The sequence below is a fragment of the Cryptomeria japonica genome, chromosome 8 (genome assembly GCF_030272615.1).
Source record: "Cryptomeria japonica chromosome 8, Sugi_1.0, whole genome shotgun sequence".
In the NCBI taxonomy this organism is placed as follows: domain Eukaryota; kingdom Viridiplantae; phylum Streptophyta; class Pinopsida; order Cupressales; family Cupressaceae; genus Cryptomeria; species Cryptomeria japonica.
The window spans coordinates 439,303,732-439,322,706 of NC_081412.1; the positions used below are offsets into that span (position 1 = coordinate 439,303,732).

The window sequence follows — 18,975 nt, forward strand, 5'->3', positions numbered from 1 at the left end:
CGAAAATTCACCAAAGACTCAAGATCTCGCCTAAGTCAAAGAGTGGTCGAGCAAGTTTGCAAGGATATGGAAGGAAATGGATCTAGGATCGAGTCTAAGACAAAGTCAAGTCGGTTTGAAGGTGAATTGAGCCTAGAATAGAAATTTCGATCCTGACCCTTCCAAAGGGTCTAGAGCGAAATTCTTGAAAACACTCATTTTCCCCTTTGCTAAAGTCAAGACCAAGATGGAGATGAAAGGAGAGTAGTCTATGTTTGCCTCCCAAAGAAAATTAGAGTTGAAAAAAGCAAGAATCAAGGTCAAATCATGATTTTCGCTCCTGACCCTTCCAAAGGGTCCAGAGCGAAAATCCTTGTAGCTCTTATTTCCTTCTTTGTTTTGGCTAGGTGTTGGCGTGATGTAGGATAAATTGGTATGTTCTTGCCTTGGGAGGGAGTTGGACACTTTGAAAGATGAAGATTTTAGCCAAAAGATGAATTTCGCTCCTAACCCTTCCAAAGGGTCCAGAGCGAAATTCATCATAAACCTTTTTTGCTCCCTTGTTTTGGCTTGAAACCTTGCTCCTTTGATGGAAAACGATCTATATTTGCCTCCAGGAGAAAATTGAAGTTTAAAAAATGAACAATCAAGCCCAAATGGTGAATTTCGCTCCTGACCCTTCCAAAGGGTCCAGAGCGAAAATCCTTCTAAGGCTCATCTCCTCCCTAGTTTGACCAAATTTTGAGTTGCAAGGCATCTTGAAGGGAAGTGTGGACATGTTTGGACTTTGGAAATGTTTGAACGCCTTGAAAAAACGAAGGATTCTAGCCAAGAAGGTGAATTTCACTCCTGACCCTTCCAAAGGGTCCAGAGCGAAATTCCTTACAAGCATAACTTTTGACCTTTCTTAGGCTTAAAACCTTGTTCCTAGGGCAAAGGGAGATTAGATTTTACCTTGCAATGAAGTTTCAAGTTGAAAGAATGATGATTTTAGCTCAAAACAAGATTTTCGCTCCTGACCCTTCCAAAGGGTCCAGAGTGAAATTCTTGGAAACTCATATTTTCTTCTTGGAGATGGTCAAATTCTTGAGTTTTATGGCATGGTTAGGTGGACTTTGATGTGTTCTTGCCTTTGAATATTGGATTGAGGTAATGGAGTAGCCAAAACAAGCTCAAAATAGGAAATTCGCTCCTGACCCTTCCAAAGGGTCCAGAGCGAAAATCTTAAAATCACTTTTTCTCCTTGCAAAATCAAGTCAAACTTGGGTTGGATGAGAGAAGAGATGTGTTTCCTTTCCTTGTGAGGTGAATTCAAGATGAAATGATGGAGGAACATGCTAGAAAACTTGAAAATCGCTCTTGAACCTTCCAAAGGGTCCAGAGCGAATTTTCTCAAAACCTATCTTTTCCCTCAAATTTATGCCAAGTCTAGTGTGGGTCAAGATTAGAGGTGTCTTTAGGCATGTCCTTGAATGGTCAATAATTATCAAGTTTGAAGGAATTGAGCCAAATGATGAAAATCGCTCCTGACCCTTCCAAAGGGTCCAGGGCAAAAATTCTTCAAACACCTATTTTCCCTTGCAAAATCAAGTCAAACTTGGGTTGGACGTGAGAGAAGTGTTTTCTAGCCTTTTGAGGTGAATGCAACTTGAAATGATAGAGGAATAAGCCTAAAAAGTGATTTTCGCTCTTGACCCTTCCAAAGGGTCCAGAGCGAAAATCCTAAAATTTACATATTCCTTTCAATTTTATGCTAAACCATGCCTAGGCCAAGGTGAAAGATGCCCTTGAGATTGCCCTTGAGTTGATTGTTGTCTCCAAAAATGATGATTTTGGCCTAAAGAAAGAAATTCGCTCCTAACCCTCCCAAAGGGTCCAAGGCGAAAATTCTTCAATCACCTTTTTCTCCTTGCAAAATTAAGTCAAACTGGAGTTGGATGAGAGAAGAGAAGTGTTTCCTTGCCTTGTGAAGTGATTTGAAGTTGAAATGATGGAGAAGTGAGCTACAAGCAAAAAATTCGCTCCTGACCCTTCCAAAGGGTCTAGAGCAAAAAACCCTAAAACCATCTTATCCTCCAAATTTTGTGCTAAGTCAAGCCTAGACTAGGGTGAGAAAAACTATTTGGAATGCCTTGGAAAGATGTTTGACCTTCAAAAGTGTGAATTTTAAGCTAAAAGGTAAATTTCGCTCCTGACCCTTCCAAAGGGTCCAGAGCGAAATTCTTCATCTGCCTATTTCCTCCTTGTGTCAAGTCAAGACTAGGAGTCCTAAGGCGTAGTTGAGGTTGAAATGATGTTACTTTGCCCTGCAAGATGAATTGAAGTGAAGGAGATGAGGAGTTGAGACCTAAAGCTTGGATTTCGCTCCTGACCCTTCCAAAGGGTCCAGAGCGAAATTCCCAGTATCACCTAAATTGCTCACAATGACAATCAAGAAATGGATTCCCAGGCCTTGGTGGAGAAAAGACTAGTGTATGCTTGCCTTGGAAGGTATTTTGGAATAAAGACATGATGGAATTTGTCCAAAAGTGCAAAATTCGCTCTTGACCCTTCTAGAGGGTCCAGGGCGAAATTCTTATAAGCCCTGTCCCTAGAAAGACTCTTGAGCAAACTTAATTTTGATGTCTTCTTGTTGATGATTTAAGGTATAAAATGCTATGTTAGAATAAATATATTAAGTGTCCTTAATCATCTTTTTGTTTGTCTTGCAGTTAAAAGGCGACCTTCTCCAGTCCGGCATCAACAAGGACGACCTTCTCCAACCCAGCATCATCAAGGACAGCCTTCTCCGGTCCAGCATCATCAGGGACGACCTCTTCTAGTCCAGCATTCGAAGGAAAGGTACACCATCCATCCTGCACATCGAAGACAAAGGAAGTTAAAGCAAGGGTTCGTTGAAGAAACAAACAGTTTCAAAAGAGTTAATTAAAGCTAGCTTCTCAGCAACATCAAATTGAATATCTACCAAGTTACAAGTGTCAGACAAGGTGGCATCCCAGTCATCACTCCTCCAGTCGGATTGGTCCACCTCAGCGTGTCCAGATTCAATGTACCTGACTCATGGGAGATGGCACAAACTTCGATGTACCTACCCCGGTTCTCCATTGGTCGAATATTCCAGAGAAGACATGTGTCCAAATAATGCAATTATTTCATTGGCCAGAATTGAGTTTGTTGTAACAAACCCTAATTAGGGTTTTCATTGTAAAATCTTGGCCATTGATCTCAAATTGATCTGAGCCATTGAATTGTATTGAGGGCGCTATATAAGCCTTGGCTCCTCATTTGTAAAGGCTAATAGTTAGTCAATAGTTGATAGTAGGTGAATAGTTAGCTAATAGTGAATAGTCAATTGATAGAATAGCAATTAGAGTAGAATAGCAAGAGAAGGCAAAGATTGTTGCCAAGATGTTGTAAAAGACTTGTAAAACTTCATTGAAGAAATGGTGAAATCTATGGGTCGATTCAACAATTTGCATGGTCTTTATACTTCTCATATTTGATTTCATGTTATTAGATGAGTGGAAGAAATGTGTTTGATTGATGGTGAAATTTGTACATCCATACTACTAGTAGTTTGTCGATTGCAGACTCGCCTTGTGTAGTCAACTGGAATCATTCAGCTTAAGCTTAACTTCAATTGTCGCTTTTTCATTGATATGCATCAGCCTGATGGTGTCTATGCATGTAGCAATGATCTGAACATCATAAAGCTTTCCTCCGAAGATCGCACTAACCTTGTGGAGATGGTCCTAGGATGTCAAGACAAGACTTAGTTAGAATTTCATCAAAGGTCATTCATTGTTCCTACATTCTTAGTGTCAGAATTAGATCCTTCCCTCGCCCTCATCCTTTTTTCCCTTTTTTCAAAAAATCTAGGCTAGTGAAATCTCATGATTCCAGCAAATCAGATGTTTAGGTCGTCAAGTGTAAGTCCCCTTGTGATTCCAGCAAAATCACATCATACCACAAAGAGCTTATCCACGAGTAGAGATCCTACATAACAGGAACCTTGAAGCTTCTCCGATTGATCCTTCTGCGATATCTTCAGCATTCGGGAGCTTTATTCAAGAGAGGATAATGTACCTTTAGGTATTTTATTCTGTGTTTGGTCGTGTACAAAATACACATCAACACGGCCCCACATGTTATAAATGTTTAATATTTAAAAGCGCATTCACTACGGAAAGCGCCACATGTTGGCACCACGGGCTTATTGAGAGAAGAACAAAAGGAAAAACTTCAACGAGTCCTAACGGCATTCCACGTGTCCAAGATGCAATTAGTTTAAAAGTAAAGACAAAAGAAATTCATTATGCAACTAGAAGTCGCCACTTGGCTACAAGGCAAGGATCCGAGGTTTTGTTGAGCCCGGAGTTGAATTAAAGGGACACCATTGGTCACTATAGAAGCAGTAAGGTGTAAAGGGATTCGGTGTGTCCAACCAGAGCGCCTCGACAGCATAAGTAAAGTCTTGTCCTCTTATTAAGGAGATTGCAACAAAAGTAGTGAGTGACTCAGGTGTTGTCCACACGGTGCGCACAAAGGGGAGAATAATGGCGTAGACATCATTAGCTCAAGAACAGTTGCAATGGCCTTCATGATGGCAATTCACAGGTGGCACGTATGCAGAGGCTCTTTCAATTACAGCCATCATTTCCGACAAGGAGGAAATTTTCTATATAAGCCAGAATTGGCATTGTAATGGAGGTTAAAGATTTTTTTGAAAAAGTGAACAGTTAGAAATATCAATAGCCATTATCTCATTTCAGAACCTTAGCATGTTATGTTCTTATGATTAATAGAAATCAAACATATCAAACTGTGCCAAATTCACCTCTCTGTGTGTTTCATCTTTGTTTAATGTTTAGCTTTAATGCTCTATGCCCCATTTACTGATGATTAAGAATCTTGGCTTGTGTGATTTCTAGTGTAAGCTTGTGGAATTTGGACCATGTCAAGTACTCTTCTATTTTTTGCAATGGTTTATGCTTAGAGATTAGACTATACCAATTGGTGAGCAAAATTCATAGAGGGTTACCTGTTCAAGTGAAATAATAGAAACATTCAAGTTCTAGCGAGCCTTAGTGGGTGCTCCTCACGGGAAGATTTGAATTTTATGCTTAGTATATTTCAACCTTACGCATTTTGTTCTCTTTCCAACCATGAAGAGTCTGCAGCGCTCAATGCTCAATTCTTTGGAGTTGTGCATTTCTTGTTATTTCTAAAGGGGAATTTTAAGGTGTTGAAAGAGCTTTGGCACATCACCTTAGATTAGGTTTTCTTATGCTTACTTTTTTCTCTCCCTTTTCTCCTCCCCCCAAAGCATAATGAAGAATCATCTTCTAAAATCCCGGAGGTTGTTTCACATATCGCATCTGGTCCCACATCTGTGAAACTTCCGAACTGCCCTCATAATAAGCAAAAGGCTTTGGAGGTCAACACATACTAAATGCTTATCAAGATTAATCTTGTATTGATCGATCTTGTTCCTATGCATTACTACTACTACTATAGATATTAATTGAAGCCATATTGATTATCACATTTTTCATGGTTCTTCGAAGTCGAAACATTTCCAACACGAGGGCATAATATATTCCAACTACTTATTAATGATCATTACACAAAATGTATCCTTCTCCTTGATAGGACACACACACTATTGAAAGTATCTCTTAAACTGCATATAAATAACATCATTATATTCATTCACCTCTATCTTACTTTACATTCAATGTGAATAAGATAATAAATATGATAATATCACTATATTCGTTCCCCCATTTATTCTTATCTTATAATTTGATATGTAAATATTATTATCATATGTGTACGCAGTAGTAATGTAGGAGTGTGAAAATTGATATTTATAAAAAAGTATAATGATCTTCCAATTTAACAAGATAGGCGCTTATGTGCAAGTATTGAATGGGCAATGCAATTCATCCCAAAAACAGACATAATTATTCTCAAGATGTTAATTTTTTCTTGTGGTAAACGATTTTGGCTTTTAGTTATCGAAAATGACAGTTATAAAAATCTTAATTAAGATACCTAGGGTTAAGAGACCCTAGACCAAGAAAAGTTGTTGGTAGAGATGCTAAATCCCATTTAGTGTTCTGTAATCAAATTGGGAAAGTGAAAATATGAGGAATTCAAAAATCACTCTTTTATCATTCTTGTCTATTTGATTCAAATATGATAAGGCACCAACAGGGCACACATACAATCTTTTATCCACAAAATCTTGTTCCTTTTGATACAAGTTTTACAATTTTTAATGAAGAGCAAGCTCTCCCTCTTTGGCATAGTCTTCTGATATTAACGCCAATACCATAGAGGAAAAAGGAAGAATACAAACCAACTTTCCCAACTTCTATTCCCCAATTGGTTACTAGATCTGCAACCCTTCTATTATCATTCTAATATGCTGGTTCAAGACATAAAAGTTTGAGTTTTCATCTCAATTTCATTTTGTTTATTTATCAGTAATTCACTTCCCCTTTCTGATTGCTTCAATAATCAATATCGCATTCCTTTCTACCTTAAGTTTTGATCATCCACTTTCCTTCTAAGAGAGGAATCGATTCCGCCTTATTGTTTTGCAATCATTTCCAAGCATACAGAAAACATTAACAAAGGTTTTCTATTATCATTTTTGAAGATCCCATGCCCTCCTACTAATCCTGGATTTTCTTTCTCAACTCCATCAAACCTGAGCTTAACCTAATCTTTTGGAGATTTATTCAACACGTCTTTAGGTGCTTCCAAGCCCATGAAAGCCACTATCAAGTATTGTAATGTCCCCACCTTTTTAGCATCTCATTGGAGTTCTTAGCCTTTACATTCTCTGAAGGCTAAGTGGAGAAATAAGGAGAAATTGATTAAATTAATTTCTTATTAAGTCATTAAATAAAATAAAATTAAAAAAGGTGACTTTATATTTAATTAATTTAATTAAAAGTGACTTAAGTGATTTATTTAAATATTTTAATGTTATTATAAAGTTATAAAGTAACTTTATAATAATAAAGTCACTTTAATATTATAATGTGTGAATATGTCTTTAATCCCACATTGGCCAAGAAAGTGTTCGAACTCTCATAAGAAAGAATAAAAAGGGACTTAAGAGCTCATTTTATATCATCCATCCAGAGAATTGATATTTGTTTGTTATGAACTTGGGAGAAGAAGCCAAGGGTTTCTGATTCAGTCAGCCATTGGAGAGCGACAATTCTTCAGTGTTGCAACCATTTGAGGTGGTGAAATATCCACTAAATTTGGCATTTCAGGAGAGCTTCATTCTAGAGTTCTATTTGGGCTTTTCAAAGAAGGGAAGACATCTAGGGTATGCAGATTTTCGAATATATATTAATTGCAGACCTACAGTTTCATTTGGCAGCCATTAAAAATCAGAATTGAAGCAATCATTTCAAAATACAATTGCTGCTACAGTACCCGCGCTACAGTAACGCTACAATAACTGCGCTACAGTAACCGCGCTACAGTAGACGCTACAGTACCCGCGCTACAGTAATCCGTGAATAGTGAAACGCTACAGTGGCGTGAATAGTGACGTGCTACAGTACTAAGGAAACAGGCATTTAATTGGCAAATTATTCGTAGCTACAGCAGGAACGTGTTTAATTGGCAGCCCATTGAAGAGTGGAGACCATCATTTGCAGCAAGCATTTTACATATCAGGTTCTCTAATTTTGCTGTCATAAGTTTTGAAAATTACATGTTATACCTTTGTAACTATTTGGTGTGAGAATAACTAATAAAAACTTCATTATGCTGCTGCCACATAATTTCTAGTTTGCATGCCAAGTGTTTGATGATTTGTCAAGCAGCTGTAGTTGTTATTTTAGTTACTTATATGCATCAAAATCAATTGGCATATCATTTCTATGACATTGTTAGTCAATCTTTCATGGTTAGAGGCATTCAAAACATTAATTGCAGTGTACAAGACCTAAACAATACAAACAGAAAACTCATAACAGCAAGTACAGACTTTGCAAGACAAGTGTTTGACAAAATTCCCAAGGGCAGAAATCAATGATTTAAGGGCAAAGTTAGTAAGGGTTCTTACAAGTATCCCAATAAACGTTTATCGTTTTAGGATCCCCTCATCTTCTTATGGTTTTCTTAATTAACCTGGGATTCCAGGAACTGATCAATTCTGATATTAAAGCCTCTAGCTTCTCTCATATGCTTAACACCAAATTTAAATTATCCCTGTGAAGTCTGGAGTTTCTTCCAGTACAGAGTACAAATTATAATAGCTGGCCTTATCATCCAAATGGCCTTCATAATCTTTTCCTGATTCAATCCCAATCCATCCTGCTTCCATTTTACTAAAGAATCTTCCCCAAATCTCTCATGCCACTCATGAATGTTACAATTAAAACTAATCAACCGCTTTGACAAAAAAGGATTGAATATGAATGCTATAATTTAATTCAAATAAATCTCAACTTGTGAAGACCAATTATAAAATAAATAGAAGAAACCCTTGATCACAATGAGAACTTGAATATTAGTGCTAAAAGTTGACTGCAATAAACCTCACGTTGCAAAAAACAATCACAAAATAAACAAGAGGTGCTATGGGACCATGAGGGATAGAAAATGAATTCTATGATTCTACTGAAACAAAGTTTAAGTTGGAAGGAAAAATCAGACAATCAAGATTCAAGTTTGCAATACCAATGCATCAACGTGTACACAAAAAATCACAGAACAGATGTATAAAACACACTACCAATGAACAAATGTAAAAACAGGATCGCTCCTTCACAGGAACCACTCGTCTATACAATTGGTAACTTTGCTAGAGTATCTTTTACTTCCTCTTATCCTTCCAGAATCATACTTCTCTTAGTGATTTCTTGCACTTTTAGCACTTGCTTTCTTCTCTTTATTATTCTCTATCGATACATTCTTCTTGGCTTTGAAAGTTATTCTTGTGTTTCTTCTATCATTAAGTGAAAGTGTCCACACATATAAGTGCAAATAGTGGAAATCAATGGCAAGATAAGGGATTGGATGCTCAAATCTGAAACCCAAAATCTTTACACAGTAACAGATTTCTGAACAAATGCTTAAACGGGATAACACCTTCCAAGGAAACCACTTGTCTATATAATTGGCAACTTTGCTAGTGCATGGTGAATATATTTCCCCATGCCTAATATCTCTTACTTCCTCTTATCTATCCAATATCTTACCTCTCTTTGTGATTTCTTTCTTTTTAAGCACTTCATTTCTTCTCTTCATTATTCTCTATAGATATATTCATTTTGGCTTTGCAAGTCATCCCTATGGTTCTTTTCAAATTTACATAATCCTTAGTATGATCTTGAATGCACAATAGAAGCACTTACTGAAATATTAATGATTGGTGATTTTGCTATCAAACATGGAGCATTTTTTTCAGATGAAAAATCCATGCAAATTGTCTTAAAAATTGCATTCAAGCAACTTCAATTAAGTATCTTTGAGCAATTATTAACACTGGCCAAGTCCTCGCCCTGCCTCATGAGTCTAGGTCTGAGGTGACCCCAACAAGGCTGTGGACCAAAATTGCAGACCCACCGAGTCTCGTGCCAAGATTCACAATTATCTACAAACTCGAGATATGCAAGCTCAACACCCACTATTGATAAATATAGAAAAACAAAACTACAATTTTAAAAACATATCTCAAATATGTTGGGTCTCGAAATTGTTGCTCACACTTCTAGAGAGGTAAATCCACTTCAAGGCCAACAATATGTTGATCCTGAAGATGGATAGTCCGGCTCATCAACAGAATGCATGTGATGACAAGCTAGTTGTTGAGAGTGGATAATCTCTCCTTCACTTTGGGCTCAACTGCACCCAAGAGGGTGTTCCTAGAGATAACCTTTAACAAAATTTAATCACAATATACAAGATAGACAAACTGCAAAGGTATCCAGATGTGCACTTTGAACCCAAATTTTGTTACTAGATCAATGAGTAAACTACTGCAAGATGTGATCCTCTAAGGATAAAATTGTTATGTCTCGCTTCAACTATTTTCCTTCAGTATGATGCTGGATCATGAAAATGCATATAAAATAACTTCTTAACCCTGAAAACTGGTTAATGATTTTGTTCATTTTAATGGTGCACTAAGGGTCAACACTTCTAGGACCAATAACTAGTAGTCAGTTACAAAGTCACATTCAACTAGAAGAGAGCGCATAGAAATGACCAAAATAGATATGATATCAGCAATTGAACATGCTTAATAATCGCCTTCCAAACATCCTTACATGCAATAAGGAAATGGCCATTACACACAATGTCTGCAACGTATCAAAGTGTTGTGACACTTATCAAATCAATATTACATTCACACCAGAAAATGTGGTGAAAGAAAACCCTAAGCTAAGAAAAATTTGTCACACTTCATCAGTTGAAAGCAGTGTTCCACGCGGATGCGTCCCCCCCCCCCCCCTTTTGGGCCACGTCTCGGAGACGAGGACAAGGACGCGACGCCCCCCCACCACTGCCACCCAAGTGCCGCCGGAGACGAGGAGACGTCTCCGTGTCTCCCAAGGAGACGTGGATCTCCACTTCTCTCCGTCCTTCGAGAGACGTGCAGACGTCTCTTGTGGGACGGGGAGACACTCGGACGTCTCCCATCGCCCCCACATTTATGCAATGTTTAAAATTGAAATTTAAAAAAAATTTAAAAATTGACTTTTTGGGGGGTTAAGGGGTAACCCTAATTGGACGTGGGCCAATAGAAAAATAACACCCAATGCCTTTATAAAACAATAAAAGTATTTTTGGCCTCGCGAGGCGCTGCCCCTTGACCCCGCCTTGTATCGCGATAGGGAGCGCGCAAGGGGCACTGCCCCTTGACCCCAACTTGGGGGCGCTGCCCACAAACCCCCGTTGAAAAATATAGGGGGAAACCACACTGATGGAAGTAGGGAAAATTTAACCTCCGAGTCTGATTAGGCTCCATATAACAACATAATTAGCATTGAAGAAATATTGGTATTTAGATTTAGTATTTCAAATTTCCTATAGTTTCATTTGAAATGTAATTCTTATACTATTACACTGTCATACATCTTTTCAAAACTAGTTTTTCAAGTACTATATGTATATGTATAACTATATCAGCACCACCACCCCGCCACCATCCCCAAACTTAGGCCCTTGGTCCCCCCGTCCCCAATGCCGGTGGAACACTGGTTGGAAGTCTTCCTAAAGATCCACAACTATCCAAAGAGATATTACAAACATCTAGTACAAGATACCTTCTACTTCATGATTTACAAAATGAATTTTTCAAATGGGGGCTAGACGTACAAGGATTGAAACCCTAGATTTTTCTTGGAGTTGCGATTGCATGAAAATGGACAAATGAAAGACCATTTGAATGAGAAATGAACTAATATTTATAGCACTCAGTTCAGTCGCTAAAACCTTGCAAGAATTCAACTCAATATGGGATATTATTAATGTTGCATCTAGGATTCTAGAGCAAGTTGGAGCAGGTACAAGCTTCCTCACTAGGTACACCACCTCAGAGGCCACATTAAGGCAAGAGTGATGGTATATCCACACTTGGGCCTAGCATGAGGATCACTTCGGGCACCCTATCATGTCTCCTTATCCGAGCATGTGATGCTTGAACCCCAAATAATGAATTATAGATATTGTATGATGAAGATGATTGTGGATATATGTTCTTTAACCCTAGCAGTAATCAATTTTATGAATTGTATCTCCAATAACTATCTAACATGATTGCTGGGTATCAACCAGGATCTATCTTACTTTTACATTCTTTGCGTAAACTATATTTCTAACTATATCATGTTCATTGTTTTTATTGAACTTGTGATCCTAGGGCAAAATTTAGGGTCATCCCAAAAGGGGGCATTGCATGTAATCCCAATTGAAGCCTAAACAGTCTTTTAGAAGACATGTATACTGTGTGGGCATATCATGTATGGTAAGGTACATAATCATCCCATGTACCTGCTACCATAGTTACCAATCTGTCTTTTACTTCCTCTGACCCATTCAGAATACCTACTCAGTTAGTTCTTCCATTATTGCCACTTCCAAGGCAAAAATTTTCTTTGTGGATTTGAAAGCCCTTACTGCAATTCTCTTAGATTTAAATCATCTTATGGAGGATCTTGGGTGACTTGTCAAGTCAACGACTCAAATATTATAACCTGAAGCACTGGTCATCTTTATTATTATATTACTTAGGCAATTACTTTTAAATTCACAAGATGTATTTGATGGGGACTAGAAAGACCTCACTAATCACTTATTTTCTCCATTCATCAAATTGCAACAAAAAATTTGCTATAATTTTCAATGACTAGAAACATCGATCTTTATTGGGGTCACCAAATATAATTAGAAACTCCTCTTCATTTGGCAGCAACCATGATGATCCAAAATCAATGTAACATGTTACATGCCTAGACAAATTAAACAGAATTTTTTAACATTCTGAAAAAAGAAATCTGTCAAATCCAAAATATAAATTTCTGAAATGTGAAAGGAAACAGATTAAGAAATGAAATTTATGCTGGGAATAACTCTATTCTGATCACAACAGGGAAAAAAACAGTTCAAGCTGATAGGTGAGCCTTTCCCAATTTTAAAGAAAACAAGTTTTCAATTATACATGAAATTGCCTAATAACAATCCAAATAACCTTCTCATATAGGCAAGGAAACCTCATTAAAAATAACTATACATTTGCCTCGCTATGAAGCAATCTAAAAACAACTAACCTTTGCTTCATCACAAGACAATCTAAAAATAACTAAACTTTGCTTGACCAGAAAAAAATATAATTATTACCATAACAAATGTATTTATAGCCTTTGCATGCCTTCATTTATTCAGATATTCTAATTCCCTGGAATAAAATAAACCTTATGTCTTCCAAATTCTATTCATATTCATTATTTGCAGGGGTAATATATCTAATACCCTTTTTGATCTTTTCCTTTTGTGCATGGATATGAATCTTAGATTTGACTCGCATCTTTGCACTTCTCATGAGATGTTTTGGGTTCATAATATAGTAAACTCATAAAGAAACCAATTGTACCTCCAGGAGAATGGAAGACACAATCAATCCATCGCTATGAAATAACATTAAGTTAAACAAAACACAAAAACACAAAATAATTGGAGAATTCGAAAGGTTAAATTGCAACACATGAAACATCATCATATATATTGTTGGAACTTGGTATGAATAATGTTTAAGCCAGCTTAAATAGTCAACCCACATCATGTTGATAAAATGCAACACATAAAACATCATCATATATATTGTTGGAACTTGGTATGAATCAGTGAAACAATGATCGGGAAAAAATCGCGATCGATCGCGATTAATCGGGAATCGCAGAGGGTCGCGTTTTTTTCCCCGAAAAAATCGCGAAATACGCGTTGACCGCGGGTCAACGATTTTTTCCCTTTTAAACGCGATTAAGCCCGATTAATCGACAGGTATTAATCGGAAAAAATAAAAATCGCAATTATTTGCACGAAAACCCTAAAAACACGAAAAAGGTGCAAAAGTTTCGGAAAAAAATCTACAAATGGACGCCGCCTCCCTATTGTTTTTCGTCCAAAGTTTGCAGGTGGGAAATTTGAAGTCCGTTCGTAATTATTCGGGCTTCCGATTTTCCGAGATTGATTGTCCGAGAAGGAGATCACCAAGCCGGACTGTTTCTTACAGTTTAGCGCGCCATCACTGCATTCATCGAGCCTTCCAGGTAGGGTATTTACAGTTAAATTTTTGTTTTACAAATTTTGTTTTTATAGATTTTATTTAATATTATGTTCGTTTTATTTAATTTGTTAGTTTAAACTTTATTTAATTTCTTAGTTTGTTTTAATAGTACATTAAATTTAACTGTTAAATATACTGTTAAATTTAACAGTTAAATTTAATATACTGTTTTATTAAATTTAACAGTTAAATATATTTAACAATATATTAAAATTTAAATATACTGTTTAATAATTTAACTGTTAAATTTATTATACAATATACAGTATATTTAATAGTTAAATATTAACTATTAAATATATTGTATATTGTCTAATAAATTTAACAGTTAAAGTTAAACTATATAATAAATATAGTTTAATTTAATTTATTAGTTTGTTTTATAGAATTATATTTAACAGTATATTAAATTTAACTTTTAAATTTAATATACTGTTACATTAAACTTAACTGTTACGTATATTAACATGCTGTTAAAATTTAATTGTTAAATTTATTAGTATATATTTAACAGTATATCAAATTTAACTGTATATATTTAACAGTATATTAAATTTAATATACTGTTAAATATATACAGTTAAATTTAATATACTGTATAAATTTATTAGTATATATTTTCAGTATATTAAATTTATTTACTGTATATATTTAACAGTATATTAAATTTAACTGTATATATTTATATACAGTTAAATTTAATATACTGTTAAATATATACAGTTAAATTTAGTATATATTTAACAGTATTTTAAATTTAACTGTATATATTTAACAGTATATTAAATTTAATATACTATTAAATATATACAGTTAAATTTAATATACTGTATAAATTTTCAGTATATTAAATTTAGTAACTGTATATATTTAGCAGTATATTAAATTTAACTGTATATCCCTCAAAAGTTTAAGATTGAGTGTAATGTTTTTACAGATCTGATTCTTGATAATGCCGCATCAAAAAGACTTTGCATGGACACATTGCACAGCAGTTCCGGGTAGCACGAAGGTCAAGTGCAATTGGTGTCTAGAAGAGATCAGTGGTGGAATTTATCGTTTCAAATGGCATTTGTCCAAAGAACGAGGAAATAACACCGTGATATGCAAGGCATGCCCTGCAGATGTCTCGTATCAGGCAAAGCAATCTCTTGACGGGATTGCTGAGAGTAAGGCCAAAAAGGCAAGAATTGGGGTTGAACTAGGTTCTAGTTCTGCAGATCCCACGATGAACCATTTGGGTGAGGAGGATGGTGAAGATGGGAGTTTCAAGGAATCTGGGTCGACACATAATTCTATAGCACGTGGACCAAACACAGGTGGAGGAAACACTAATGCTTTCTTCCAACCTCGTACCACAGCAGGATCACAAACCACTTTGGAGAGTACAGGATGGAGGAAAACTGTCACTGAACAAGCAAAGAAGGCAATTGCTAATTATTGGTACTCCTCTCACACGGCATTTCATGCTTCCAGAAATCCATATTGGCAACCCATGATAGATGCTATTGCAGCTGTAGGTCCTGGGTTTCAAGCCCCATCTTGTGAATCATTAAGGGTTGGTATGCTGAAAGATGCAGTAGAGGATGTTCAAGATGTTGTTAAACAACATCGATTGCAGTGGGCTAGAACTGGTTGCAGCATCATGTCAGATGGTTGGACAGATAGAAGGAACCGAACTCTCATTAACTTCCTTGTCTCTTGTGAGATTGGCACTGTTTTTTTGAAATCTGTGGATGCATCTAATATGATGAAATCCACAAATGCATTGTTTGAGATGTATGACGTGGTAGTTACAGATGTAGGGCCACAAAATGTGGTTCAATTTATCACAGACAATGCTGCTGCTTGTGTTGCTGCAGGGAGACTTCTGACAGATAAATATCCTTCCATGTTTTTTACACCATGTGCAGCACATTGCCTTGATCTAACCCTAGAGGACATTGGAAAAATTGAATGGGTTAAGGCGGCATTTCAGAAAGCTCACAAGGTTACCAAATTTATTTATAATCACACAAGGGTTTTGGCTATAATGCGCTCTTTCACAGGTGGCAAGGAGCTAGTTCGACCAGGAGTGACAAGATTTGCAACATATTTCCTTGCATTACAAACATTATGTGAACAAAAAGGTAATTTGAGGCGAATGTTTGTTTCAGCTGAGTGGATGGAGTCTGGTTTCACAACTCAAGCAAATGGCATAGCAGTGGCAGAGTATATGTATTCTACCACATTTTGGGAATCTATTGAACAAATTGTAGAATTTTCAGAGCCTTTAGTAAAAATCTTGAGACTAGTGGATGGAGATAAACCCCCCATGGGATATGTGTATGAGGCCATGGATAGGGCCAAGGAGGTGATAAAGAGTAAGCTGGAAAATAACAGGGATAAGTATATGCCGTTGTGGGACATAATTGATAGGAGATGGGATGGACAAATGCACACTCCTCTCCATGCTGCAGGATATTTTCTCAATCCTCTGTTATTCTATAAGACTGACTTCCTAGAAATTGATGCTGAGATCAAACAAGGCTTCTTCAAGTGCATGGAAAAAATGTTTCCTGACTTGGAAAAATTTGATGCGGCTACGATAGAGCTGGAAATGTACAAGCATGCTAAGGGCTTTCTCTCTTCTAGGGCTGCTATACAAAGCAGAAAGACAATTCAACCAGGTAGACTCTATAAACTTTTGACAATCTCTTTATTTTGCCAACCACTAAGTTTGTTAAGATTATAAGATATTCTTAGTCTTACAATATCATCTCCATATAATGTGTTTTTCAGCTGCATGGTGGGCTTCTTTTGGAGATGAAATACCAAATTTAAGGTGGATGGCGGTGCGTATTTTGAGCCAACCATGTAGCTCATCAGCTTGTGAGCGTAATTGGAGTGTGTTTGAACACATACATTCTAAGAAACGCAACCGCCTATCACAACAACGGCTGAATGACTTGGTATTTGTTCATCACAACCTCCGCTTGAAGATAAGGAAAGCTCAAGGTGAGAATATTAATATATAGTTGCAGTTTTTTGAATTGTATTCACTATTCATTGATTTTTCATTTGTAAGGGAAACACTAATTTCTACATGGGCAAAATCAGGAACTATTGAGGAATGCTTGCCAATTGACCTCGATGAGATATATCCAGAGTGCGAGTTGATTGCTGCTGATGATGCTGATGATGATGATGATGATGTTGATGATGATTATGTTGTTGCTGATCGTCCGCTTGTGTCTGAAGATTTTGATATCATGAGGCAAGCCAACTTTCGTCCTGAATGGGTTGAAGGAATTAGGACAGGCTCTTGCCCAGGAGCTTCATCATCAGGGCCTCCTGCCCTCTAGCATGTCATTGCCTACATTTGAGATTTTGGAATTTTGTACTTAATTTACAGGTTGACTTTGTTCAAAGTCACAAACTATATTGTAATTGACATTTTGACATCTATCACCATCTAGATATTATTTATGGTGTAGTATATTTTGTGGAACGTAATCAGTGATATGAATATAAGCAACGAAAATCTATTTCTTGCAATTCATGTTTTCAAGTGTCTATTTTATTTGCCTACAATATCTCTATGCCATGGAAATACCCTAAAATATATTAAAAAAGTAGTTTTTGATTGTTTTTCTGCAATTTTTTATGTTTTTTTGTATATCCGATTTTTTCCCGATTTTTTCCCGATTTTTTGAAAAAATCTTATACTTTTGTTTTGCCGATTAATTCCCCAAACGATTATTGTTTCTATGGTATGAATAATGTTTAGCAAGCTTAAATAGTCAACCCACATCATGTCGATGTTCCCATCATGTCGGCACTAAGAGCTACAAAGTACTTGCATAAAACATTAAGTCTCCTACAAACAGGCAACAACCAAAAAGGGCATCATGATTATTTATGATTGAATGTCCATGCAGAAATAGGGCAACTGAGTATAATTAGACTCTCTATTTGATTTAGTAAAGTTTGTGATGATCCAAAACATATATTACATAACAGAAGAAACATGAATTGTGTCTTCTAGAGAACAGAATAAACAAAACTAAGAAAGGATACCAAATTTGACAGGATAAAAAGAGATAAATTCCAGTAAACCTGCTGGGCTTAATGGGGCCACAATAACATCTTCGTAAAATTAAAGACATGATTGGTATAAAAGCCAACTTAACAACCAACCCACAACTTAAGAAACTAGTGACCGTGGAGTGAAGCCGTTGAATGGAAGATGATAAACTGTTGAAACTAAGAAGTATGTGGCATCTGTCCCATGAAAGAAATCAATCCATTTGTGTGCTGAGGATTTTCTCCTCTCAAGCATATTAGAATAATTAATTCTTTTAGTCAGTTATCTTCTATTGTGGTTCTATTAATGGTCATATAGTTAGTCATCAGTCAACTATTGCTTCTTTTATAAGAACGCATAGTTTGTTTTTTAGTTTTAAGCTTTTCAGCTTTATTTAGCTTTTTAGCTTTTTAGCTTTTTAGTTTTCACTTAAACGACTAGTTCTTAATTTGGAACGTCGTCTTGTAAACTCTTTATATTCGGTTGTATATTCGCATAGTTTGTTTTTTAGTTTTAAGCTTTTCAGCTTTATTTAGCTTTTTAGCTTTTTAGCTTTTTAGTTTTCACTTAAACGACTAGTTCTTAATTTGGAACGTCGTCTTGTAAACTCTTTATATTCAGTTGTATATTCGCATAGTTTGTTTTTTAGTTTTAAGCTTTTCAGCTTTATTTAGCTTTTTAGCTTTTTAGCTTTTTAGTTTTCACTTAAACGACTAGTTCTTAATTTGGAACGTCGTCTTGTAAACTCTTTATATTCATCTTGTAACTCTTTTTAGTTTTCACTTAAACGACTAGTTCTTAATTTGGAATGTCGTCTTGTAAACTCTTTATATTCGGTTGTATATCGTTGAATAATTAATCCAATTATTTTGAGCAATCAATTTTTCATGATATCAGAGCGGGTCAATGGGATTTTTTAAAACCTGGCGAATTTTTTAATAAAAAAATTTGTAGGCCTTCCTACCTGGAATTTATTTCCAGAAATTTTTTTAAGGTCTTTTTTTATGAAAAAAATCTAATTGCTCTTCTTTTTCTGGAAAATGCAAGCTAGGCTTTTCATCAGAATTTTTTATCATTATAAAAAAATTGTGGCTGTGTTTGTGTT

At 36.0% G+C, this 18,975-nt stretch overlaps 2 protein-coding genes across 2 annotated transcripts in view; one reads left to right on the top strand and one right to left on the bottom strand.

The window, feature by feature from the left end:
- LOC131052230 (uncharacterized) overlaps positions 1 to 18,975 on the bottom strand; it is a 66,159-nt gene that overhangs the window by 18,896 nt on the left and 28,288 nt on the right. The gene's annotated exons all lie outside the window — the stretch shown is intronic.
- LOC131037364 (uncharacterized) lies at positions 16,340 to 17,294 on the top strand. The gene is made up of 2 exons (XM_059209566.1): positions 16,340 to 16,801; positions 16,904 to 17,294. The coding sequence occupies exons 1-2, from the start codon at positions 16,573 to 16,575 to the stop codon at positions 17,146 to 17,148; spliced, it is 474 nt and encodes a 157-aa protein (XP_059065549.1). The 5' UTR covers positions 16,340 to 16,572; the 3' UTR covers positions 17,149 to 17,294.